Consider the following 26,422-nt stretch of genomic DNA (forward strand, 5'->3'; position numbering starts at 1 on the left):
AGATGTGAGAAACAATTCTAGTCAAAGCCTCGTTTTCCATATAGGGCCTTTTGTATTTGGGGTGTTTTTTGTTTGATAATAAATAATGTCTGGGATTTGTAGTGTGCTTCTGTACATTTGAAAGTAGATTTTTTTTAATGTACATCCTAATAAAGTCCATATTAATGATCTACGATTGTCTGACTTATAAAACTCTAGAATCAAAATAAAACTTGCTTTCTTTTTACCCTGACACCATAGAAGAAATAAAATGGTCCCAAAAAAGCCCCCTGTAGAATCTCAAATTGTATGACAGCACAATTTAAATAAAGGGATTAATCTTGGAAGCTGTTAACATTTGTTAATATAAAATATAAAGTCATTAGAAAGTAATTCCTGACCAGCCTTTAGTGCAAACCTTTTTTTAAATAACGTAGGGTGATTATCAACATCATAAGTTGTGATTCATCATAAGATGAATCTAGACAAAAGTTCTTAGTAATAGTCATTATAACCAAAAAAATGCGCTGTTACTTAATGTTAACTAGTTTATTCACATATTTCAAACAATAGCAACTGACCAACGAAGGAAATGAGAAAAAAAGGTGGCACACATCAACTCAATAAACTATAAATCTGCGTGTTAATCATTGAACAGGACTAAGACAAAGACATCGTAATGATGAGACTGATGTCAGATTTCAGATTAGGCGCTTCGGCCAAAGGTTCTTCAAAGGATCTTTTGCCTTATGCCAGAGTTGGACCATTCAGAAACTTCCGCTTGAAGGATGGCGACTTCAAGGAAACAATATGTGGTTTCCAGACCGGTGTACTCTGAAGACAGCCTTGCTGAAGATCATGAAAAGATTCACAGAAAACACAAAGCCCTCACGGACCATGTTAAGGAATATTTAACGTAAGTTTTCCTGGGACGACTGGAAACCAACACAGTGATCTATTGCTGCAGGATTCCTGCTCTCATTTTTAAGTTGTCTGCAGAACAAATGAGGAAGAAATTCTGAAAAAACTGTGTTTTTTTGGTTGATTCAAACAGGTGTGATGCAAATCGTGCCAAAAATGCAGTACTCTCTGTTCTACCTGTCATTGGCTGGATGAGGATTTACCGAGTCAGAGAGTGGTTGCTGGGTGATGTGGTATCTGGGATCAGCACTGGACTAGTGGCCATCATGCAAGGTGAGAAGACAATATTTTTTGATACATTTCAGGCAAAACCTTTTTAATTCATCTTAAAAAAAACTTTTTAGAAGGAATAAGATCCGAACATTGATGGCTTACTGTTTTTTCCCCCGCATTGCACCATAAACGTGTGCATCTCAGTAAATTGAAATCTAATGAAAAAGGGAATTTATTTCAATAAATCGACTGAAAATTGAAGCTGATATTATATGGAAGTATTGCTAACAGAAGGATATAGTTTAAGTTATTTCTATCTATATTTATGATTGTGGCTTTTGGTTATTAAAAAAAGACAAAAGTTAGTTTCTTCCAAAAAGTTTTTCCTTCCACTAAACCTTCCATTAATACACTTGGACACAGCACACTCGGTACAGCCAGCTTCATTACCTTTTATGGCTTACACAGAGGGTAACTGTGACTGTCTGCCGAACAACTGTCAGGTTAGCAGATCTCTATGATTTATTTTGGGCCGTAAAATCACATAAAGTCACCGTAGCGCTAATGTGTCAAAACAAACTTCCAATTTAGTTGTAAATGTTCGGTCATGCTCTTATTTTGTTTTAGGTCAGACTTTTAATATTTGCAATTAGTTTCTTGTTTCAACGTTCAGTTGATGATTAGTTCCTGAGAAGATAATCTAGTTCAGTTAAAGCTTCAGTTGGTAACTTTTGTAAAAATGGATTTTGTTAAATATTTGTTAAAACAATCATTATTTTCTGACAGTAAAATAAGAGACAGATAATCTGTGAGAAAATCACACTTCTCTGGCTCCTTTCAGTGGTACTAAGGCCAGTTGCACCAACTACACAGCTCCCAGACAAAAACATCCAATCAGAGCTAGGAGGAACATCTGGCTCTGATTGGTTGTTAGCAGTGTCAATCGCTCTCATGTACGTGCTGCTCACACCCCCTGATGATTGGCGGTGGGCTGCAAAGCTGTACGGCGGAGAACCAACATAACATTACATGAAAACTGCAAATTTCTCGAGTGGCACCTGCTCAGAAACAACGACCGGTAATCAGAAGAAGACCAATGACAAACAGCAAGCTAAAAAGACTTGTTAGCAACAAGCTTAGTCTTAGTCTCATCAAGAGAGGAGGCTCTTTAATGGCATGCCTACCAAATCCGGTTTTGATGTGTAGATACTGTCTAATTATCCTGGACACAGTTTTTTTTAAGTGAGCTGTGGCTATTTATTTATTTTTTTACTTCCTTCATCATCCTGCTCACTGTGCATGATGGCAAGATAAATAGGTCTTGTTTGTCACGGTTCCATTAAAAAAAGGTTTTAACTATTACTGATGCAGATATGGTCAGAGCTGGCAGCTGTATTGCTGTTGCCATTTTGCCAGAGCTAAAAGAGATGGGCATAGGCTGTGTAATAGCACAATCCTGTTTACATTTGGATGGACCAACCTGTCGCGGAGAATCTAGAAGAAAAACAATAAACCTTAGATGAGCCGTGAGTTGTAGGTTCAGTTGCTGGTTCTCAGGATCCAAGGTTTGGCCATAAACACTAATCTTGCAGGCGAAGAGGAGTCAGAAAACAGGCGAGGCTAAAATTCATTAAACCAGACACCGTAGGAAAGACCAGGCTGGGAAAGGCGCTTTCACTCTCTATTTCCTCTGCTCTGTTTTTGTCATCTCTCCTCCCTTTTGCCTCACCTTTCTATTTTCATTTCTTTGTCTTTTAGCCTTCCAATTCTGTGTTCATTGTTTGAAATAATCCCCAAATAATGTCCAATAAAGATTTTTGTATATACCAATTGGAGCGCCATAGCAAAAGCTCCAATATAACCAAAAAGAAAACATGGTTATTTTCTATTTCTCTGCAATTTTTGTTTTTAATAAGAAAATCCAACGAACGAACCATACACGTATTTAGGGAAGTAAATATCAAAGTAGTGTATTCATTCTATAATTTACTACTTTTCAGACGGGCCTGTCACACAGACTACTTTTGCATCGTTGAACTTGTTGAAGTGTGCAAAAGACTAGTGTGTCACCAAACCCTGTGATCCAGATGTGTTTGACCTGTGCAACATCCTCATGGCTGACTTCCATCTGGCCTCAGCAACAGACTCCTATCAGGCTGTGAACCTGTATATGCATCTGAGAGAAGCAGTCATTGAATCACTCTCATCTATATTCCCTGCAACCCAGAACATGTTTCAAAAATTGCATTAATGTGAAATAAAAAATAAAAGCATTTGTTTTAATCAATGGCCAAATTCTGATCTGCAATCCAAATTTTTAAAGTACATTTTAAAACGAATATTGTCTTGCTAACTTACTTGTATGCAGTAATGTTAAGAAAAACACTGAATCATCCACAAGTCGTTGGTCATGACAGATAGGACAGCCTTGTAAACCTGTTGACATAAAAGAAATAAGAAAAAAAAGTACAAATTAACAACATACAAATTTTATCATTCAGGCGTTAGCTGGTCCATAAAGTCATGCAAGCATTTATTGTGCAACTCACGTTTGAATACTTCAGCCACAGGTGCTCTATCTTCAGTGGACATGTTAAAGATCTGTTCAGACATTTGTTGCATTTAGCCCAGTCCACTAACTGGGAAATAATATAATAGTTTCCAAATGATATTCCACTATGCCTACGTGCAAAATATCATCTTCTGGGACTTCTCTTGACTGTTGGAAATGTTGTAAATCATCCTCCGTGTCGCTCCTGGAGACTGTGGTGTTGCAGAAAAATTCCTAAAATACAGGTCTTTCACAAAAAACGTCAGTCTGGAGCTTTAAGAGTTTTGTGAGATCTCGCAAAAGTAAGTCAGGATCTCGCAAAACTTTTGCAGAATCTTACAAATGTAAGTCGGGATACATTCATTTTTCTTTGCATGTCCCTCGCGGGGCTCGGTACTTTTCTCTTTTGCGTAGTGCAGTCCTTTTTGTTCCTCCCATGGCTGCTCTCAATGACACAGAAATTTGATCCAATTAAACAAAAAGTGTTTGCATGATCTGTAGAGGTAGTAGCCATGTGTGATTAAGATGTTCTCTTTTCTGTTTTTGTTTAGGACTGGCCTTCTCTCTGCTGGCCTCGTTGCCTCCCAGCTACGGCCTCTACACGGCCTTCTTCCCAATGCTGACATACTTCTTTCTTGGCACTTCGAGGCATATATCTGTGGGTATGTTTGCGAAACCAAGAACTGTTGCATTACCAGGGCCTGCACTTTCCCTTTCTGACTGAACATTTCCCGAGTGATGAACCACGCATTTGAGCTTATTGCATAAGACCTCTGGAAGTGCGTAGATCTTATCAGTTTGACAAGATTAGATAAGACGTGACTTGTCTTTTTCCACTTTCCCCTTTCAACGCCCTCCGAAGGCTCCTTCCCTGTCCTGAGCCTCATGGTGGGAGCTGTAGTGACCCGCCTGGTCCCTGAAGATGGACCACATGCGAATATCACAGACTTTGAAGGTCTGACCCAGGATCAGCGGAGAGTCCTGGTGGCCTCCTCTATGACATTCCTCATGGGTATTTTCCAGGTAAACTGGACGCTCTCTCCGTGGATCATGCAAGTGATTGCATCTAACCTTCCGTTCTCTGCTTATTTGTCCCAATGCAGCTTGCTATGGGGGTTCTGCAGGTGGGCTTTATCGTTGTCTACCTTTCAGACACTCTGGTGTCTGGCTTTACCACAGCAGCAGCTGTTCACATCCTGGTGTCCCAGCTCAAGTTTGTGTTGGGTTTGAGTGTTCCGGGAATCAACGGCCCACTCTCTTTAATATTTGTAAGTCCAACTTCGGAGCCATTTTACCTGTTACTGTCCTGTTGTAAGCATTTCCTAGTGTTCCATCGTCAACATCTTGAAATAAATTGCACCTTCATTCGTTGCCTTGGTGTAATCAGTGTAATAAAACCTTTAGCGGTGCAAAACATGTCTTATTTTAAATGTGCTCCTGCTTGACAGACCTTGGAAAAGATCTTCGTCCAGATCACCTCAACCAACATCTGTGACCTAACGATGTCCATACTGATCATGGTGGTGGTGTTCATTGTGAAGGAGTTTAATGACAGATACAGAGCCAAGCTGCCTGTTCCCATTCCCATAGAAGTTATAATGGTGAGTTCTGATGATTTGTACTTCGTTTTACCTTCAGGTGTCTTTCGTACATTACTGATCATGGAACGCCAAGGTACAGTCTGCCAAAGAAGAGTTACATACCATATTTCCTTTAACCCGTCCATTGGAAATTGTGCCCTTTCATTTATGCAGACTATCATAGCTTGTGGGGTGTCCTATGGCTTCAACTTTGAAGAAAGGTTTAAAGTTGAAGTTGTTGGCAAAATGGTCAGCGGGTAGGTTTGCAGTTCCTAATGTACGTTTTTCTCTTGATATTACATTAGGGGCGTTGTTCAGATTTAAAAACAACCACTGTCACGTTTCAGGTATGAGTCTCCTATTCCACCAAGTGTGGAAGTCTTCCAGGAGAGCGCTGTGGAGGCCTTTCCTGTAGCCATAGTAGGATTTGCTGTGGCCTTTTCAGTGGCCAAAGTGTACGCCATCAAGCATGATTATCGCATTGACGGTAACCAGGTGAGCTTTACGCTTGTCCTAGTTTGCTAGCTTGACTTAGGTCCAAGGAATGGAGCGCATTGCTCACTTATAGGTAGCAATAAGAGTAAAACCCCTCATAACTGTTGGTTTTAAAAGTATCTTTTATAGGATGTGTTACATGATTAAAGCAGGTGATAAGACGCAGTTAATCTAAGATTTTAAAAAATTGCTGACTGGGACATTACCTTACCTGTTTTTGTTTTTTTTTTTGTCTCAGGAGCTTGTTGCATTTGGGGTTAGCAACATATTCGGAGCCACCTTCAGATCCTTTGCAGCCAGCACGGCGCTCTCCAGGACCGCAGTGCAGGAGAGCTCTGGAGGTAAAACACAGGTCAGAAAACCAACCCAAACCGCGGGTCCAGAACTGTGCACACTCCGCTTCGCATTCCCCCTTCCGCCACAACTCACGGTTTACTCATCGCACAAATACAGGTCGCAGGGCTCATCTCAGCCATGATGGCGATGATTGTAACAGTGGCCCTCGGCTTCCTGCTGGAGCCACTCCCAAGGGTGAGATTGAGATTTCCTTTTTACTTCAGTCTTCATTTTTTGAACATTCTTGTAGTTTGATTCCTGTGAAAAACATGCGCAATAATTGTAACTACTATTTTACTTGACGGCAGTCTGTTCTGGGTGCCTTGGTGATCGTCAACCTTAAGGGGATGCTGATGCAGTTCAGAGAAATACCCTACCTTTGGAGGAGAGACAAACCAGAATGTGTAGGTGCTTAAGCACTGCTTAAATGTAAAAGCACATCTTTTACAGGACTTTGAAAAAGTATTTGGCTCCTTGCAGATTTCTGCATTGATTTTGTCTTGGTTCGATTTTCTGGAGGCCAGTCCTGGGACGGTTCCACTGTTCCCCGTTTTCTCTGTTTATAGATTATGGCTTTCATTGGGGTCCTCTGGAATCTCAAAGCCTTAGAAATTACATTTTGTTTTTTAAGATTTTTAGACCTACTTCGTGTTGTCAGAGGAGTTCTGTTGTAAGGCTTTTTAAAGTACAGATCACAGTCACCAGTCCAGGGTTTAACTAGTAAAACTGAACTCAGCTTTACAAAAAAATTAGGTTATTCCCCCAAAAAAGTCATGATTTAAAGAAACTGGCAATTCTGTTTTTACACTGGGTCAGGTTTTATCATTTAGAAAACTGCTTTTTGTTACTCAGATTATCCACATCCGATGTGATTTTTTTTATGTGATTGGGTGATAGGGTGACAGGAAAAACTAAATCAGAGAAAATCTGTGAGGGGGGCCCAATGCTTTTTCTCTGCACTGTATGTGATCGTTTTCATGAATTGGACTTTTGCGGTCTGTGTGCAGGTGGTGTGGATGGGAACGTGCCTGGGCGCCATCCTGCTTGGTCTGGATCTTGGTCTGGCTGTGGGCTTGGGCATAGAGCTTCTAACTGTTGTCTTCAGGGCTCAATTGTAATAATAACAGACATCTGACATGAACAAAAAAGAAACAGTGGTAAAGAATCAGAGAGATAGGAATACACGAGAGCAGAAGGAGACGTCACTGCAAAGCTGCAGGGCTCCATTGCTATTTCTTCTGTAATTCCATTTTATAGCTTTACCATATTGTTAAAGTTTATCACATATTTTTGAGCAGTCATAATCCTACACTGTCATAATTGCAGGAAATTTTAGTAGGATTAGTTTTAATTGAATGTATTTCAACCAGGCCAAGCAATAACATTATGGAACTAGTCAAATGAACACAGTAGAATACAATTATTATTACTATTACTATTATTACCATTACAATTTTTAACTCTCAAAATATACTGCTCAAAAAATAAGAACACTAAAATAACATCCTAGATCTGCATGAATGAAATATTCTTATTAAATACTTTAGTCTTTACATAGTTGAATGTGCTGACAACAAAATCACACAAAAATGATCAAATAAAATGTATTAACCAATTGAGGTCTGGATTTGAAGCCACAGTCAAAATTATAGTGGAAAAACACACTGCAGTCGGACCCAACTTTGATGTAATGTCCTTTTATACAAAAATTAGGCTGAGTAGCGTGTGTGACCTACACATGGCTGTATGACCTCCCTACAACGCCTGGGCAGCTCCTGGTGAGGTGGTGGAGGGTCTCCTGAGGGATCTCCTCCCAGACCTGGACTAATGCCTCTGCCAACTCCTGGACAGTCTGTGGTGCAACGTGGCCTTGGTGGATCTCCTCTCTGTACCTCATGGCAGTCAGACTACCTCTGGGGAGCACATGGAGGGTTGTGCAGCCCCCCAAAGAAATGCCACCTCACACCATTACTGACCCACTGCCAGACCGGTCATGCTGGAGGATGTTGCAGGCAGTAGAATGTTCTCCACGGTGTCTCCAGACTCATGTGCTCAGTGTGACCCTGCTTTCATCAGTGAAGAACACAAGGCACCAGTGGTGAATTTGCCAATCTTAGTGTTCTCTTGGCAAATGCATGTGGACTTCGGGACCTCATACCACCCTCATGGAGTCTGTTTCTGATCGTTTGAGCAGACACATGCACATTTGTGTCCTGCTGGAGGTCATTCTGCAGGGCTCTGGCAGTGCTCCTCCTGTTCCTCCTTGTACAAAGGTGGAGGTAGCGGTCCTGCTACATGGTTGTTGTCCTCCTACAGACTCCTCCACCTCTCCTGATGTACTGACCTGTCTCCTGGTAGCACCTCCATGCTCTGGACACTACGCTGACAGACAGCAAACCTTCTTCCCACAGCTCTCATCGACGTGCCATCCTGGATGAGCTGCACTACCTGAGCCACTTGTGTGGGTTGTAGACTCCGTCTCATGCTACCACTAGAGGGAAAGCACCGCCAGCATTCAAAGTGACTAAAACATCAGGCAGAAAGCAGAGGAACTGAGAAGTGGTCTGTGGTCACCACCTGCAGAACCTCTCCTTTATTGGGGGGTCTTGCTAACTACCTCTAGTTTCCACCTACTGTCTATTCCATCAGCACAACAGCAGTGAAACTGGTTGTCAGTCAGTGCTGCTTCTTAAGTGGACAGCTTGATTTCACAGAAGTTTTATTGACTTGGAGTTACAAGTCCTGTTTAAGTGTTCCTCTTGTTACAGTAACAGATCACACACGTTCCATAATCTTTGAAACATTAGCTCCTTGTAATTCTAAACTGATATTTCAGATTACCCCTCCCCTTTTTTTTCTTTTAGAAAGGAATATTAAAAAAATAAATAAAATAAAACATAAAGCTAACCATTTGACACATTGTATCAAATTACAGCTTTTAGTTAACTGACATGTGTAGTTCACGATAGCAGTCTTAGCTTAGGAACTGAAGTATAGTCAAATTATTCATGAGAACCATGAGCCAACTAATTCATCACACATGCATGCATTATCCTTCATAACTGTTAACGCAATAACACACATAGTTTTCAGAACATCCTGATCAGGGACTGCAGCTCTGAACCATCTTTTTTAATGAACCGTGATTTGGACCCGGTAAATCAGCCAGACAGAGCGGATTTAAAAGATGTATTTAAACAGGCGGCCGGTGTGGGAAACTTCTGGAACGGACTCAGGAACCACTGTAAGGAAGAGGGTAAGTTTAGTGGCTTCAAGTTTAACAGTGGGGATTGTGGAACGCTGTAATATAGCGACCAACTTCTCTTGAATACAGAGAGTGGCCCAGAATCTAAGCAGTGGTTCCAGGATGATCTGGGTCCTTACACGAATTATTGCTGGGGAGAAGATCCAGGGACAGTACAGGGTCATGCACGGGAATACAGAGGGAAGCAGAGGTAACAAAGGGGAAATTTAACAGAGTCCGGTCCCGGGTCTTGATCCACAGGGTCAGAGACGCTGAGTCAGCTAACAAACACAGATTGATGTCCAGAAACTGAGAACCAACAGGAGAGTCCGACATGGGCAAGGCAAACAGGCGGGGGTCCGGTAAATAAACAGTCACTCATACAAAGATTTGGGAGAATTTGGCGTCTGCACACTGGAGGAGCCAGGTGTATCTAGTGCTCCACACAGGTGTAGTCACAGGTGCAGGTAATCGGGATAATTGCCAGAGCAGCACAGAGAGAGGGAGTTACATAAACTTTTCGCAGCAGAGACACAGAATCACAGCGAGAGCTGTTATCATTACATGTTTAACCAACTCTTTGTCAGATTTAAAGGATCTATAACAGCTTCTGCTCCTCACACCTTTTGGCAGAATGTTTCCCGTCGATTTATCGCTTTTACAGACCGAGCTGATGGCCCAAAAACAGCCGGGGCGGAATGGACATGTGGTTTTCCTGAGCTAGCATAAACCAAGTCACGCAAAGGAGGGCGGAGCCAAAATCCTTTCAAATTCATGAATGGGAATTTGAGAATGTTTTGAAATATTTAAACTAACGCAGCACCCCTGCAGAACCCCAGTGAACTTTTTTAACATTGGGCCACATCACAAACACAGACCAGTGCAAAGTAGTGCGTTATTCTGCAGTGGACGGAGAATGACGTGTCTCTAACTGCTTGTCACATCTGATGCACATTTATCGATCCGTTTCTGAAGGCTGATGGTTGCCCTGGACTTTATTTAGGGGCGTTAGAATAAAGGGGACTGAATACAAATCCCACATTTCCCTTTACAAAACCTGTGGGCTTATCAAAAAATCCTGATAAGACTGAAACTAGTAAAGTTTGAAAAAATCTTAGAAGATTTGGATCCTGAAGGCAATGTATCACTAATTGTAGGATTAGTTGTCTTCCATGTGATCAAAGAGCAGAATTTTAAACAACTGCTGTCTCTCTTTAGCCCCCGCTGCTCCGTCCTGGCTAACATCCCGGGGACCGACCTGTACAAAGATCAGAAGGATTTCCTGCAGGTGAGTTGGTGAAGGATGAGTAAACCCCACAATGGCCGTAGATGCTGAATCCTCTCCGTCCATCCCTCCCCAGATATTTGAACCAAAGGGAGTGAAAATCTTCCGGATACCTTCGCCACTCTTCTTTGCCAACATTGAGTTCTTCAGGAACAAGCTAGTAGAAGCTGTATGTATGAAATCCCGCCACCACTGCTGCCTTGATCGCTTATCTGGGAATCAAAGAAAGGGCCGAGCGTGATGTTACAACTGTGTTCCAGGTTGGGTTCAATCCTCTGAGGGTTTTACGGAAGAGAAACAAAGCGCTCAGAAAAATCAAGAAACTGTTACGGACAGGGGATCACGACGTCACAGAGGTGGGACCTTTTAGGTTAAAGATTACGCCAAGCTTGATAATAATGTTGCGGGGGTTCTGTTGTGGTTGGACTCCTTCTTGCATAATATATGCCCACACTGAACTCCTTCTGTCTATCCCTTGAACTTTTTCCCATTTTGTCACGTTAGAACCATTCACATCAGTGTTTTGTTACAGGATTTTCTCTGATAGAAACGTGCATAAATCTTAAGTTCATGTGTAATCATACATTATCTTAATTTTCTTGACAAACACATTTGTCTGAAAAAGTGGGCACAGATTCATCCCGATTCACTCTGATACCTCTAAATAAATAGGATAGAAATCAAATGCCTTCAAATGTTGGCACAATTAATGCATGGCCAAGAGAGCCATGGTGACTCTGGAGGAGCAGCGGAGATCCGTGGCTCAGGTGGGAGAATCTGGCTTTAATGGAAGAGTTGGAAAAAAGGTTTTGTCCTCAAGAGGTTCCTTTTGCAGTTTACCACAATCCATGTAGGAGTTCCAGCAAACAAGTGGACGAGGGTGATCTGGTCAGACAAGACAAAACTGGACCTTTTTTTTTAGCCCAGATAAAAAATATTCATCCCGTGATGGGGGTGACAGCATCATGCTGTGTGCATACTTTTCTTCAGCAGGGACAGGAAAGCAGGTCAGCCTTTATAAGAAGATGGATGTCGCTAAACACAAGGTGATTTGGGAAGAAAACCCATTAAAGACACAAGACTTGAGACTGGCAACAAGGTTGACCATCCAGCGACACCCAGAACTACAACGCAAGAGTTAAATCAAAGTAGATTCATATGTTAGAATGGCCCAGTCCAAATTCCAGACTTTAAGACTTCAGTCAAATCTGCAATGTGGCCTTGGTGGATGCATCTCTGTACCTAATGGCAGTCAGTCTACCTCTGGCACCAGAAAAACACAGACTTTTAAATCTGACTGAGCTTGCACTAGCTAGCAGAGAAGAATGAGCAAATAGTCTGCAAACTTTTAACATATTATGATCTTTTGTGTTGGATCAGTACAAAATAATCCTAACAAACTACACTGCAGTGGGTCGTAACATGACAAAATGTGGCGCTGTAAAAGTTGTGTCTGTGGTAAATGACTGAATTCTCTATTGGTCTTTAGTTTTAACTTTCTACTTTCTACAGAAAGGCTTGGAGAATTTGTTCAGGACGGCGACTCTCACAAACACAGAGGAGCTGGACCTGCCGTCAGACCTGAAGGACCTTCCATTTCAGATGAACTGGAACGCTGAGCTTCCTCCTGAGCTCAGTGTCCCCAGAGTGAACCTCCACAGTCTGATCCTGGACTTTGCTGCTGTTTCCTTCTTGGACATTTCTGCCATGAAAGGACTCAAAATGGTAAAAGAGCAAATCAACCTTGCATAAGTCCTTCATCTATGAGAGTAGCCTAATGTGTCGGATTCAGATCCTTTTATCATTCAGCAAAGTATCAGATAATGTACATAGTCCAGATTGTTCCACTGTTTTGTCCACCTGACGATGCTTGAGATGTTCTTTTCTAGAGCCATGTTCTTGAACACATTTACACTTTACTTTTGCCATCTGCAATCTGCATAGTCTAAAAGTTCCCAGCAATCATGATGGCCACACGCATAATTTTGAGGAAGACACAGCAGAATTTTGAGACCTCTCCATTAATGAAAAGCTGCTAAAAGATGAGTAGCAGCACCTTCTACGAGTTTTAAAGGCCATTGTTATGAGCATATCGGCTGATACCCGATACGATCCTATATACTACTGTTGAATAAATTAACCTTGCCATGCGAGTGAAGGCATCAGGCTTGACATAAACAATGTTTAAAAAAGGAGTTAGCATGCTCTGTAGCACGGTGCTATTGGAGGGGCTTATTTAAGTCTGTGGTGTTAAATTTACCAACTTTATCACCAGCCCTTGCAACTTTCGTGTTGCCGTTACTGCATGTTGCAGTCAGACTTGTTGACTTATCAAGTTTAAAATGTTTCCAAATAGCAGACTTGGCTTGGCCCGGCGCTTCCTCCGTGTTGCTCTATGTTCGCTCATCGCTAGCTGCTGTGCGTGCTCTGCATGATGGCATAACTGGCGTTGCAAACATAGAAATGAAGTGACTAGATCGCTGTAACTGTATTGTGAGACCCCATTTAGAACCCTGTAATAAACTGTGATCAGTGATTATGCTGGAAAACGCACAGATCACTGAATTGTTGATGGGTCATTGAGAGAAGTTGTTCTGAGGGACTGGTTTGGTGTTTTAGTCACGGTGGTGTATGAAGGTTAATGCCAAACGCAGGGTTGTGTCTAGATGCTTTGCTGTTGGCAGGATACAGGACGTGTAGCAGTGCTAACCTTTTCTTCTCTGGAAGAAGGATTTTCCAAACGTCCCAAACAGTTTGGAGAACTTACCAGAGAAAAGAATTCCACACAAGTCCATCCCTGCGATTCCTCCAGAATTCCTTATAGTCTATCCTTGACCTTTTGTTCACCATAATCGCCTTTTGTGGCAGTTCTTATCAAAAGGCCATGACTTAAAACTCTTTGCCGCACTTTACCAATCGCACACCTGCTGCCAACATCGAGGAAGCTCTGCACTGGTGGAAATCTGATTCTGTAGTACACTACCAAGTAGGAGACTGTCCTGATGCATGCTGGGCATTTTGGGATCGTATGGAAGTTTTTCATAATGCACAAAATAGTTATTTTATCTTTAACATTCTATTCAGCATTTTTCTTCCATTCATGCCTGTTTGATGAACAATGATGATAGCTGCATGCTTTTATTTAGAAGTAACAGCTGCGAACCCAAGATGGAGGTGTGTCCTTCTTTTATATTATATTTATATATGCTGATTAGATCCATAGAATGATTTCAGTTGGAATCTCTTAAAGCTTCATATATTATAGCCATTAAGTTATAACCTGTCGGTCAGAGGTAAAAGCTGATGGCATCTAACAGCTATTATTAGATCAAATATGTTATTTATAGCTGGGTGTGATCTAAGCATCATGGGGTTTGAATGATAAAGTCTGCCTTTGGCTCTCTCTACAGGCCCTTAAGGAGTTCATCCGAGTGGATGTGGACGTTTACATAGTTTCCTGTGATGGTGAGTTTAATTCACAGTCCCTTTAAGGATTTGTCTCATCGTGTCCTCCTGATTAAAGGACATTTATAATCAACACGAGTACAAGGCAGCTGTGAACACAGATGAAAGTTGCTGCGGAGTGATGAAGTCGCATACATCACATCTATAGTCATCGACGCATGCCACAATGGCCGCCCAAGACTAAAGTAACGATAGCAAAGTTTGCAGCTCAAATTGGAGTTCTTAAAGTGAAGATTTAAGCTGAGTAGAAGCTTAGAGACCTAACAAACCAGAACCCTATGAGAGGATTTAAAAGCACTTACCACAGGGGTGACACAGCTTGTGACAAAAACCATGATTTAAAACACAAAGGATGTACAGTTGGACTGAATTTCTGCTCCAGTTCTGATTGGTTCCTTATCGTCTTAATTTATTTATGATCATATGTGCAAAAAATAATAATCATCTGTTTTTGGTGCCAAGCAGATGCTAAATTAAGATCACTCTAAAAAGAATCCAACTGCTAGATCTCCCAAATACCATCCTTTAAATGTGTGAACTGTGCCTAGAAAGAGCTTCGTGCAATATTTGTATGGTTCCAAAAGCAAATGTTCCACAGAGAGATAGAGTTTGTTGGTTAAGGAAACCTATTCTCTTTTCCACGGCTCACATAATCATGTAGTTCCTGTTTACTCGTCTCAACAGCCCTCATCCTGGAGAAACTGCACAGCTGCACGTTCTTCGACGACGAGATTCAGACATCCATTTTCTTTCCGACCGTACATGATGCCATGCTGCATGTGCTCGAAAAACACAAGGACAACAGAACTGGCAACGTGGTAAGAGAGAGAAACACTTTGATTTGCCGTTATACTGCTACACGATGTAGTGAAACGCACGTTTGAGTTTTAAAACGACAGCCATCTGCCGCCTCGGAAGACTAAACCTAGTGTGGTTGTGCACCCAGAAGGCATGGTTTAGACATATGTGGTAAACACGCAACCAGAGTAAAAAAAATGGGGTGGCATGAGGAGTCTGGAGCTCAGGAAACTGCCGCTGTTCTCCTGTTCTGTTTTTTTGGCCGCTATTTAGTGATGACAGTAGAGTGGATCGGGTGGCTTCGCTGTTATCTCTGTCCCCGGGCTGCCTCTACCTATGCTCTTAATTACCAAGTCTGAATTTTGTGATGTTGTGGCGCATAATGTAATGTTTTGTTGTTTAAATAATTGCCTGATGCAACGGCACATAACAGAATTTTTCATCTCGTAGCCAGCGGCATGATGAGTTAAGCGGGGCACAAAAACTCAACACCTTTTAGCAGCAACACATTTTTTTGTGGTGCATAGAACCTGACTTTTATCATTGTTAAATGAAACAGATAAATTAGCATAAACCAACACGTTCGAAATGCCGTTATATAAGCTAAATGTAATTTAATTTTTATAAACAAATTTACAAATACAGGCTCGTTATTTTAAACAAACGTTGGTGGACCGGCCCCGATATCAAGGCGCCTCAAGAGGATTTAGCTGCTGTGGTTGTCATTTTTCTGGAAGACTAAGATATAGAAATGTTTATAGCAGAATGTTATTGGTAAGGGAATCTGTCTTTTTTACAATATTGCTCTATAAAGAACAATCATGTCCCACTGATTATTGTGAACATAGAGCTCCACAGCGACACTGGCCCCTAATGCGGAATCAGAAGCAAGATAAAGCACCAAGTACCCCGAAGCCCGTGGGCCGAATCTGGCCCATCAAGGCAATTTCTTCTAAATTGTATTATAAAGTGGCTAAAACTGTTTTCTGTAGCGAATGTTGATTTTTTTTTAAAACTGTGTATCAACAGCATCCTGCCACTAGATGTCAGTTTTTGCACAACACATTAAAACAACCCAGAAATGTCCAAAAAGCGAAATAGTGATGCAGAATGATGAATTTAAAGTATCAGCAGTATAAACTTTTTTTGCAGATAAATTGTATAAGCTAGGTGTAAAGGTGCTATTTTTATGTTACTGTGCATCTTTTAATATTTCTATGTGAACTGAAATGAAATCATGAAATTAAACGTTATCAACTATACATGTGGAACCGGCCCTTTTAACAACTTCATGATGCCAAAATGGCCCAATGTAGAAATGAGTTTGACACCCCTGCCTTAGATAATCCATCTCTACATTCATGAAACATACCTGAGTTTAGCAGATGTCTTTGTAACAAGGGGGGAGGGGGGGGGGTTAATTTGTCCTGTGAATTTTGTGGTAATGCTGTTAACGATAAAAACGAGTACTTGCAGCTTCCTGTAGTCTTTTTCAGCCAACTGTGTGGCTGTGACTGTATGTCAATTATTTCCCTATAAGCACTAATACTGTCCTTAAAAACTTTAAAAAATGTAACATATATTAAAACAAAATTAGAAATATGTTTCATTAGGGCTCAAGTTAAATAAAGAAGTTGTTTTTTTTATTACCAAACTGCACACAGTAACTGCATTTAATTATATTTTAGAATTTATTGATAATTATTGATGCACTCAATGAACCAACAGTGGAGAAAATAGCAAAAATAACAATATTGGCAGTTTTGGGGGTTTTCACCACTAGTTGGATTTTATCGTTGTTGAGATAAATCCAAAATCTTGTCACAATAAGGCTTTCTTTCCAAGATAACGATAAAACGATACAATAAAGGCCCGGCCCTAGTTGAAAATGTGATTCAGTGTCAGAAGCAGAGCCAGTAGTGATGAGGGAATTGCTGATGTAACAAAGTATGAACAAACAAGCCTTTGTTCTATTATAGCTGCTTTCTATACCCAAACAATATCAGTGACATGTTACATATTTATCATTAAAAAAGACAGTAAATTCACAAAGCCCACAAGTGAAAAGGATGAATTATGAAATAAATCTGCATATTTTTTTTTTTTTTATAATAGGTCATTATCTTAAGTGGGCCGGTCTGAGGCATGAAACTCCAGGGCTGAAACCATGCATCCTTTTCCTTCATCCTCAGACTCCCTACCTTAATGCATAAAATCCAATAAAACACATTTTCTATGACAAAATGAGAAAACATTTAAATAGTATGGATATCCTTGCAATGTGATGGACTTAACGTATGTATTGGTCTTATTTTTCTGTTCTCTTTGCAGGTAAAAGACACCAAACTGTAGAAGAACTGCGGCTGCAGCCAGGAAAATCAACTCAAGGAGAAACTAGACTGCAACAGTTCTAGGAGCGTTTTAGTCCGTCCCATTTGTTCACCGTCTTACTGCTGTTTTTTTTTTTTTTTTTTTTGTAAATACAGTATGAATCCTTCTCACAGGCATTGTTACACTGTTGCTGTTTTCCATTTCTGTAATTAGCTGCAATAAAGATTTAATTTCAGGTGTCAAATGATACCTGGACATTGGAAATATTAAACTGAAGAAGCCAATGTAGGAAGCAACTGAAAGTGAAGAAAACGCTCGCGTTGGCTTTCCCCGTCACATTACACAGAGTTTATTTTCTGAACATTTTCCATTACATACTGAACAAGCCTGGACAGATTGTGTCTGAAATGTTGCATCGGTTCAGAAGCAGGCGATGGTCTGCCTCAACTACCGTCAAACAAACAGGAGAAATCGTCTGTCATTAAAAATTTATTGTGAATCGTTTTAACATCATTTAATGTGGCATCGGTTGACATATATACAAGATTCTAACCATAGACCATTAAAAAAAAAAAAAAAAAGCTTTTTCTCGAGTTCTTTAATTAGTTCAGTGGAAAGTTCAACTCAAATGTGCACATTTGGGACAGATTCTAGAAATTCAAAGTCCTACATCCTGTCACCCTGAGCTTAACTAACACATCACTCAGACAAGCTGTATGAACATGAAATGACACTGACTGTTGCCCATACAACCAGTTGGCAGCTTACTGATAGTACGGCCGGTAGCGGCCCTGGTCTGGGTGGTGCGGCCCTGGCATTTGACCCTGGGGAGGGGGGCCCTGCATCCGAGGAGGCGGCGGTCCTCTAGGAGCAGGCCACATTCCGGGGCTGAGCCCCCCGGGCTGGGTGAACGGGGGACTGAGGGTGCCCTGGTCCTCGGAGAACTGCTGCATGGAGTTGGGGTTATAGTGATGTGGTGGGGGGGCGTTAACAGGAGGTCCGCTGTGCTGCGGTGGGGGTCCTGGGGGCGGGTGGTTAATATAAGGGGGTATCTGACCCATGATGTGCCCTGGTGGCGGGGTGATGGGTGGGGGGGCTCCTGACATTGGGGGTGGGGGGGCCTGGTTGTACACCATATGTGGGGTCCCAGAGCCCTGGCCAGGATGCTGCATCGGGTGACTAATAGGTGGAGGGGGAGGAGGAGGGGGGCCAAAGTTATGTTGCGGTGGCGCCATCATGTGGTGAGAGTGAGACACCACGGGAGGCTGACCGGGATAATCCCCCGGGTGGTGGTGGGGGGGCTGACCTGGGCCTGGCCCAGCAGAGAGGGGCTCCCGAGAGGAGGAGTCGTCATGAATGGGGACGGTGATGAGATTGCTGTGTTTCCGCGTCGTTACCGTGGAGATGCGGAACGTCTCAGGCCCCAGAGCCGAAGGGGGAGGCGGGCCTTCGTGGGGTTTCGGTGGCGGCGGCTGGCTGTACGGGTCGTGGCTGCTGTGCTGGAGCGGGTTGGAGAGGTGAACGTGACTCTTCGGTATGTGGGGCGGGGGCACGCGGAACCTGTCGGAGACCTCGGGCACCGGGGGCAGATGTACAGGATCCTGGCGGGAGGCCGAGGACTTGGGGGCTCTCATGTGCCGGTGGTTGACATGGGCCTGCAGGTCACGCTGGGACAGGTAGGTGCGCTTGCATCCCTGCACGATGCTGCACATGAAGAGGGAGCCTCGCTGGCACTGCTCGATGCGCTGCACTGGCTCAGTGCAGTTATACAGATTTAGCCTGAAAACAGAGAGAGAGGCTGAGCAACTCAAAGAAGGATCTGATCGAATGCACTCCCAAAACCCTAGTTGTTTAGGAAATATGCCCAAATCATAAATTAAACATATTAGTAGGGTTGCAATAAACAATTCTTTTAATAATCGATGAATTGGTTGATTATTTTTACAATTAATCGATGAATCAGACGTGAAAATGTTTTATTTCTATTAATTTTTTCCAAAATATTTGGATTGACAGAGCAAATGAGCGCAGAAAAAAAAACAACAACTGCTACTTAGGTCACAGTAATATTAGGCAATTAATATTTGCTTCAAATAAAGAATTTTATGATGACTGGACTGTTAATCATTTAATAGTCAATCTTGTCTATATGAACAGCGATTTAACAGAACAGAAGTGAAGCTGTAAAACTGGGATGTCAAATGCAGTTTGGTTGAACCTGTCCCTTATTCTAGTGCATCTAGGGGGAAAAATTGGATATAACAATGAAACCAGATCAAAAACACCATTTCTGACAATTAAATAAACCACCAGCCAATTTCGCTGTTTTAGCACAAGCTCCATTTTGTGTAAATACTACATACATTTGTATATATTATTCATGTACATATTTTTCTTCCAAGAACTAAAAGTTTAAAAAATTTTTTTTCCAGAAGACAAAAATGGTGTTAGATATTTAATCCTTTTTATTTCTTCTGAGGGGTCCAGTCTGTGCGCTCAGAACAGTCAGAACCAACACACCTCTGTGCTTGTTGTTTTTCTTGTCCGCACATAGAAGTACAAAACTTCTAAGAGCTCTGCGACATGGCGAGTGACGAATTAAACGCGCGACACGACGACTCGATGATGAAATTTGTTTCCAGCACTTTGAATCGTTGATTTGTATCACTTTGATCGTTACGTTGTTGCAGCCATACATACTAGTGAAAAGGTTGAAAAATCTCACCCTGGGCACATCTTCTCTCCTTTCTTCTCATGCAGCAGAGCGCAGTCGTAGCAGAAGACATGTTTGCAGGGAATCTGAGATGTTAAGAGGACAGGGTTACAGAGAATCCCACAATAAAGTAGAATATCATCAAAAAGGTTACTCATTTTAGGGAATTCAAAACTGAAACTCTTATTATTAAACCCCGAGAGGTCTATTCAAAGTATTTCATTCTCATATTTTATGATGATCACCTGTTTTGAATATTCATCAGATCAATAAAAAGGGGGTGTCAGTTTTAACGTGTTAACTTTTTTAGACTATAACGCCGACATTTTTTAACTTGCGTTAATCGTGTTAATGCTTTTTTTTCCCCCGCACCGCTCCCCGGATTGTGTGTGTGTTGTTTTTTTTTTTTACCCTTGGCGCTTTCCATAGTTCCAACAATGCTAATGACTAGCAGAACAGACCCGTGCTCATTGTTACCAAGGCCGATTATTTCATGCGACTTTGAGCTTCTTTTTTCCAAAGTCACTTGTAAATTTTTTCCCCAGAAGTCAAAAAGGGTGTTAGATATTAAATCTTTTTTTATTTCTTCTGAGGGGTCCAGTCTGTGCGCTCAGAACAGTTGTGGGTTGCAGTTTTTTTGGGCTTGTTTCTGAGAGTGAAGTCGCTTATTTGGGCTCTAAAATAAGTGACGCTGCCGCAGACACAGTGAGTAAATATCCCTCCGCCTCATTACGCGCTGGAGCGCATCTTCCTAGACTGACATAGGAGCTGAGGGAGTAAAGGCAGGAAGAGCAACTCTGCCCGTATTTTCTGCAGTTTACGGCTATAATAATTGGTGATAACTGCTGAAAGTACATTATGCGGTGCAGATCACCATTTTGAGCAGAGATTGGTTCTGAAGATGAGTTTTTACATGCTGAGAACATTGCAGAATCCCAACCCATAAACCATACTTTAATGCTTATTAATTTGTGTTTTTTTGTCTCTAAAATTTAAAATTAGTAATACTTTATATGCAAATGCTTAATACCATGTCTATCTTTGTTTAAGAGGCAAAAAAAATATTTCGGCATGAAATCTTTATTTATTTACACATTGTGTAAACATCAGGGCGATATTATTAGTGATTTTGCCATTATTGGCCAGAGTTAAACATTTTATGCCACCAGGATGCTTTCATTACAATTCTGAAAAGTGCTTGAAAAAAAAAAAAAAAATATTTTTTTTGTACAAGCATGTTTTTTTACTAGTGTAATTCATTGCAAAATTGCATATTAAAATGCCAAAATAGGCTTTTACACTTTCAGCAATAAAAAGATAAAATATGGATTAATTTGCAATTAATCACAAGTTAACTATTGAAATAATGCGATTATTCGCTTTTAAAATTTTTAATCGTTTGACAGCACTAATAAAAATATATACTATATTTTTCAGACAATAAGATGCACTTTTTTTTTTTTCATATTTTGGCACATGGGAGCCCAGACTGCGACAGAACCCCGTCATTGGGCTGTCTGTTAAGCTAATAACGGCTAGCGTTAGCTTACGTTGTCCGGTAGGTTTACGACTTCCCTGATACACGTTCAAGAGCTTTACTGACCTTCCTATGTTGCTCTCAAACATCTGTGTCGTACTGTTAGCTTAGCACGTAGCACCGTTACGCTCACGGTCTAATTCCAGCGCAATATCATCAACTTTCAGGCTAACTTTTGGGCTGAATGCGCTGGTGGGAACCTTGCCGGTAACTTGCTAGTAAGGAGTTGCTGGCTTGTTATGCTAATGATGGGGAGGACTACTGAGACCCTCCATAACAGGTCAGTGCTTAAGACCCTGGAAGCAAGCCTATAATTAGACAGTTAAGTAGAAGAGTTTGGTTCAGAACATAGATAACTGTAGCTAGATATTCTCAACGTTGGCTACAGTCTAAACAAAAATGACAATGCAACCAGGTTAAAGGCTGTTATTAAAGCCCCCTGGGCGTCCTCATGACCTCCATGTTGCTCAGCAACAAAGCAGGAATTCATGGAAAAGGAGTCCGGACAGCTTTCAGTGCGTATGCTGTGGACACACCTCTCATTAGTCGCTTCAGTATTAAAAATCCTTAGTTCTATGAATGTTGCATAAAAAAGTGAATCATAAAAATTAAATGAATTTGTTTCTAAATGAACTTTTTGATCCCATTGTAATTCATCGGGGTGCATCTTTTTATACAAGTGCATACCAGCCGTCCGTAGAGCTGAATGGGGAGACCACATTTGTCACAGAAGTGAATTGGAACTTGATCCCTTTCGCCGATCAAATTTAACTGTTGGGGAAAACGACAAAAATGTGAACACACGCGTGAATCCACTTAGGATCAGGGAAATAAGTGTACTGATGCTCTAACTAGCTCACATGGAACCTACCTTGTAATCCCAAAACAGTGGCTGAGGAAACCTCCTCTGGTTCCCAAATACGTCGCCAGCTTTAGTGCCACAATCAAACCTCTCCTCCTGCTTGAAGACAAATTTATCTGGAAGACATCAGAAAAAGAGCGTTTTTTTGATGCAGGCATGAAAAAAGTTTTTAGAGCACAGCCCAGGAGCAAAAATTCTACATTACAGATATGCTAATTTTCATTTAGGGCCACGGAGGACACACCAGACCCATCCTTCAAGGACACATGTGGCAGCCGCATTTGAAGGAGCCGTGAACTGGGACAGCCTTCGACAGATGAAGCAGATGAACAACTCTTGTTCACATTTACCAGCCAATTACCAACAAGGCATATCAAAACAGAGGAAGAGAGCTAATTTTAGCCTAGCGCCTCAGCAAAGCTCTTTAGTAGACTTTTTGCAGCAGAATGTGTCGACGCAGACAGTCCTTTGAAAATAAATGCTACAACTGTGTGTTTCAGGAGAACCGCTGTTAGAACGTCTCAGCAGCTTTGTGGAACCCAGATAGCCCAGAGTTAGAGCAGAGGAGACTGCTCAGAACTCTGAGGGCACAGAGAATCCGTTGGTTATTTTCCCTAACTGCTACCCATGATCCTTTGAGCCTTGACCGTGGCGTCTGTGAACCCCTGGTGCTAACAATATTTTTTAATAAAATGACATGGTCTATCTTTACGTAGATGACCAACATTTCAAACCTTTGGTCAGTATTTATAGACAATCTAGAAACAGGTTGAAGCGGATAAATAAACACCAGTTGGTAAAATAAAAAATAAAAAAACACAAGACCCGGCCATGTTTTAAGAGTCATGAAATCAACAAGTGCCAACAGGCATCCCTACCATCCTCTCCAGAGATACTTTTACAGGGCCTGCCGCCGGGTCTCTGGTTCCGCAGCGGAGGTTTGCTCCTTAGGGGCGGCTTGGAGAGCAGCTTAATGGGAATTTGTCTGCGGACATCCAGGTCACTCAAACTCCCCGAGCCGTCGCCTCCTTGAAGATCATTTTCTGTTGAGGAGGAAGGTCACACGTAAACATACGTACAAAGACAGCTCAGTCGGCCCCAAAGGTAAACACGGCGTAATGGTGGGGCAGCACCAGGCATCGACGTGTGCAGAGTTACCATAGAAATACGGTACCATTATGATACGGTATTACAAATGAGACCCCGGGTGAATAAGTCTGATACCATGACTAAGAGAGACCCAGAAAAAAATGTGCTAATTCATGCCGGATGCCGGCCTTAAAGGACCGACCTGGGACATCACTCCTCTTGCCTAAAGGCCTGAAAAAATTGAGGTTGCACATAGGGCTGGACGATATAAGAAAAAAGCATATCGATAAAATAAAAATCATATTGATCGATAGTGATAATTATCAACAAATTCAAAACATGCATTTAAAGTGCAGCCCTGGCCATTTTATGCTGTTGCTTAGCGACCTGTTTTTAGATACAGACCACACAAACACTGAATTCAACCAACTTTTTACCAAGACTGCAAGTTTTTTAAAAAGAACATGGTTTTGAACTCTTTAGAGGGGGCGGGGCTTGGTGACGGAGCATTCCTGCATTTGCGATTGGTTGGCAGGTGTAGAGACTAGTATTAACCTACATGATAGGCTAGAATGCAAAAAGGAAAACCGTTCTTCTATTGAACTTTCTATTGACCCCTTTTTCTATCGATCGATATATGTCTATCGATCGATATATATTGTTATTGAATTATCGTCCAGCCCTAGTCGCACAATACATTGCAAATATTGTCATCTCATCAACATTCATATCACAAAAGACTGGAATGCAATGATTTTACACCCTAATGAAATATTTAGCCTGTCGGACAGAGTCTCATGGCGGCTACCCAAAACACTAACGGTCACCGAATGATGCAAGCACAGATGAGAAAGAGGGGGGTAAAAAAGGAAGTATTGCAATTGATATCTTCATCAATATGTCTGCAGATATTATCGCCATCGCGAGACTTTCTAATATCACGCAGCCCTGGAAAAAATGTAAACATGTAGCAAATGACATCCTCACAGGTAATGTGAGGATCCAACTACTCTACAGGGACTGCAGTGTAATCTTGTTAAATACTAATAGAAGAAAGAAAATCTATTTCAAAAGGTTGAGGCAAAATGTACAGTACTGTGTAACAGATTGTTCTCTCACACACGATGTGACATCCCCCCCTGGTTCAATTAGAAATAAATTCAAAGAGAAAGGTTCAATGTTCCTTTCTAGTTGCAATAAATGCACAAATTGTTTAATTATTTAACATACAAGTCTGAGCTTTTTTCTCTCTCACCTATCAAATTTGTCAGCCATTTATCTTCAATTACAGTGTAGAAAACAAAGATGATATCTGGCGAACTGTGTTTTTAGGTGTTCAAAGAACAAAGAAAAAAAGTTGGAGACCTATAATCCGTTATATAAAATAGTAAAGCAGATACGCTGTCATTGATTTTAGTTGGCTGTTATGCATGACGGTACCTCCGTTCTAGTGTAGGCCGAGAAATAAAAGACTAAATAATAAATACAGGGCGATCCTGGAAGATAGCCTGCTGGAAGCTGCAGAAGACTTGAGGGTGGAGTTGAGGAAAAACAAATGCACCACACTCTTTTTCAGACTTACTGGCCAAAAATCTCGCCTTTTCTCCCCTAATCTGTGTTCTGTTTGTTGTACTTGCAAAGTGACCTGAATATAGGAAAAGCATCAATTAATTGTACATAAATACCAGATGAAATTTGATATAAACTGCAACATATCACAAATGGAAGTGGACAATAACAATAATAGTGTAAAACGTGTGTGTAGAAATCATACAAATTGGAATGTAACTAGTCCTAGTGAACACAATAGTACCAACAGAGATGTAAGTTTAAAAGTACAACTTCTAATAATTTGTACTTTTATTAGAACAATGAAATTGCACGTTTGATAAGAGCGTGTATGATCCATCATAGTAATGTCAAAATAAAAAATGTTTACCGCTCTTTATCTTTTTATATTTTATTTTTATTTATTTTTATTCAGGCGTCAGGGGAACTACCTAACGGCTTGGAACCCCTGTCGCGGGGATTACCAATTGATCTCGAACACCCGACAGATTGAATTTTAGCGCAGGAATACAAGAACAGAAAACCCTCCGCCGCTCAGCAGGAAGGCTGAGTGATATCAATCGCTGACAATGACTCTGACGGTTCAACAAACGTAGCGGAGCAGCGGACGACTCGCCCCTTTAGCTAAACACGGGTCCGGTAGCATTAGCGGCCTAACTCTGTCGGAGCCAATTTAACAATCGTGCGCACATAAAACCCGAATGTTCGGGGTATCGTTGCAAAGAAGCGCTGCCGGATGCAACAGAAAGCCATTCCGTCTGGGAATCTGAGCAACTACTTGTGTGTCAGTATCATGATGCACTTTTGCTAACCACCGTTAGCTTCCTGCGACCATGCGAGCCATTACAGAGCACTGAAAGGCAACCGGACTTCTCGGCGAAGCCATTTTTTGAAAACGATGGTTCGCGATGACCCAAAACGGGCACCGCGAAGAACTAAAGCGGCACCGAGAAGACAAAAACAAACTTTGCAAACAGCGGCCCGGCTTAGCAGTTTGCTTACCGCCTTGGTCCATGATCCAGCAAGAGAGCGCAATGCATCATGGGATACGGACGTGCACTGCCGGGGAGGAAATTCGATCAAAGAAAAATAAATAAATGTTACTTAAAAAAAAAGGAATTCAAAATATACAAAAAATTGTGGTAAATGACACTGCGGGTGTATGCAACTGTGATTTGAACCAACAGAGAACAGTCTACTAAACATGCAGACTGTGACAAGTTTAAAAAAAAGGTAATTTAAATACAAATAAATACATGAATAAAGTAAAGGCAATCAATCAGTTTAAAATCACCACTGATGAAGCTGTACAGGTTAGGACTCTTAGCGATGTGCACGCCTAAAGAATTAGAGGAATTAATGGAGTACCGTGTCCTGCCACCAGATGGCAGTCGTGTAATGCCAACGTCCCGCTCTTCTACAGGTTTGATTTGAACTAAGACAGGGCACTACCA

General features: G+C 41.4%; 2 protein-coding genes across 2 annotated transcripts; one reads left to right on the plus strand and one right to left on the minus strand.

Moving 5' to 3' along the window:
* Positions 1–709: 709 nt before the first annotated feature.
* slc26a3.1 (solute carrier family 26 member 3) lies at positions 710–17,779 on the plus strand. The gene is made up of 19 exons (XM_012867702.3): positions 710–895; positions 1,034–1,173; positions 4,216–4,326; positions 4,527–4,687; positions 4,768–4,932; positions 5,113–5,265; positions 5,419–5,501; positions 5,592–5,739; positions 5,978–6,091; positions 6,193–6,270; positions 6,384–6,479; positions 7,083–7,189; positions 10,538–10,607; positions 10,681–10,773; positions 10,865–10,960; positions 12,117–12,329; positions 14,015–14,069; positions 14,754–14,887; positions 17,199–17,779. Exons 1-19 carry the CDS (start codon positions 768–770, stop codon positions 17,217–17,219), a joined length of 2,166 nt encoding a protein of 721 aa, XP_012723156.2. The 5' UTR covers positions 710–767; the 3' UTR covers positions 17,220–17,779.
* cbll1 (Cbl proto-oncogene-like 1, E3 ubiquitin protein ligase) lies at positions 17,675–26,061 on the minus strand. The gene is made up of 6 exons (XM_012867757.3): positions 25,971–26,061; positions 23,189–23,353; positions 22,320–22,426; positions 22,136–22,219; positions 19,924–19,997; positions 17,675–18,977 (listed from the first exon to the last, which is right to left on the minus strand). The coding sequence occupies exons 1-6, from the start codon at positions 25,981–25,983 to the stop codon at positions 17,963–17,965; spliced, it is 1,458 nt and encodes a 485-aa protein (XP_012723211.1). The 5' UTR covers positions 25,984–26,061; the 3' UTR covers positions 17,675–17,962.
* Between the last annotated feature and the right edge of the window lie 361 nt (positions 26,062–26,422).

Source organism: Fundulus heteroclitus, chromosome 17 (genome assembly GCF_011125445.2).
Source record: "Fundulus heteroclitus isolate FHET01 chromosome 17, MU-UCD_Fhet_4.1, whole genome shotgun sequence".
Lineage (NCBI taxonomy): Eukaryota > Metazoa > Chordata > Actinopteri > Cyprinodontiformes > Fundulidae > Fundulus > Fundulus heteroclitus.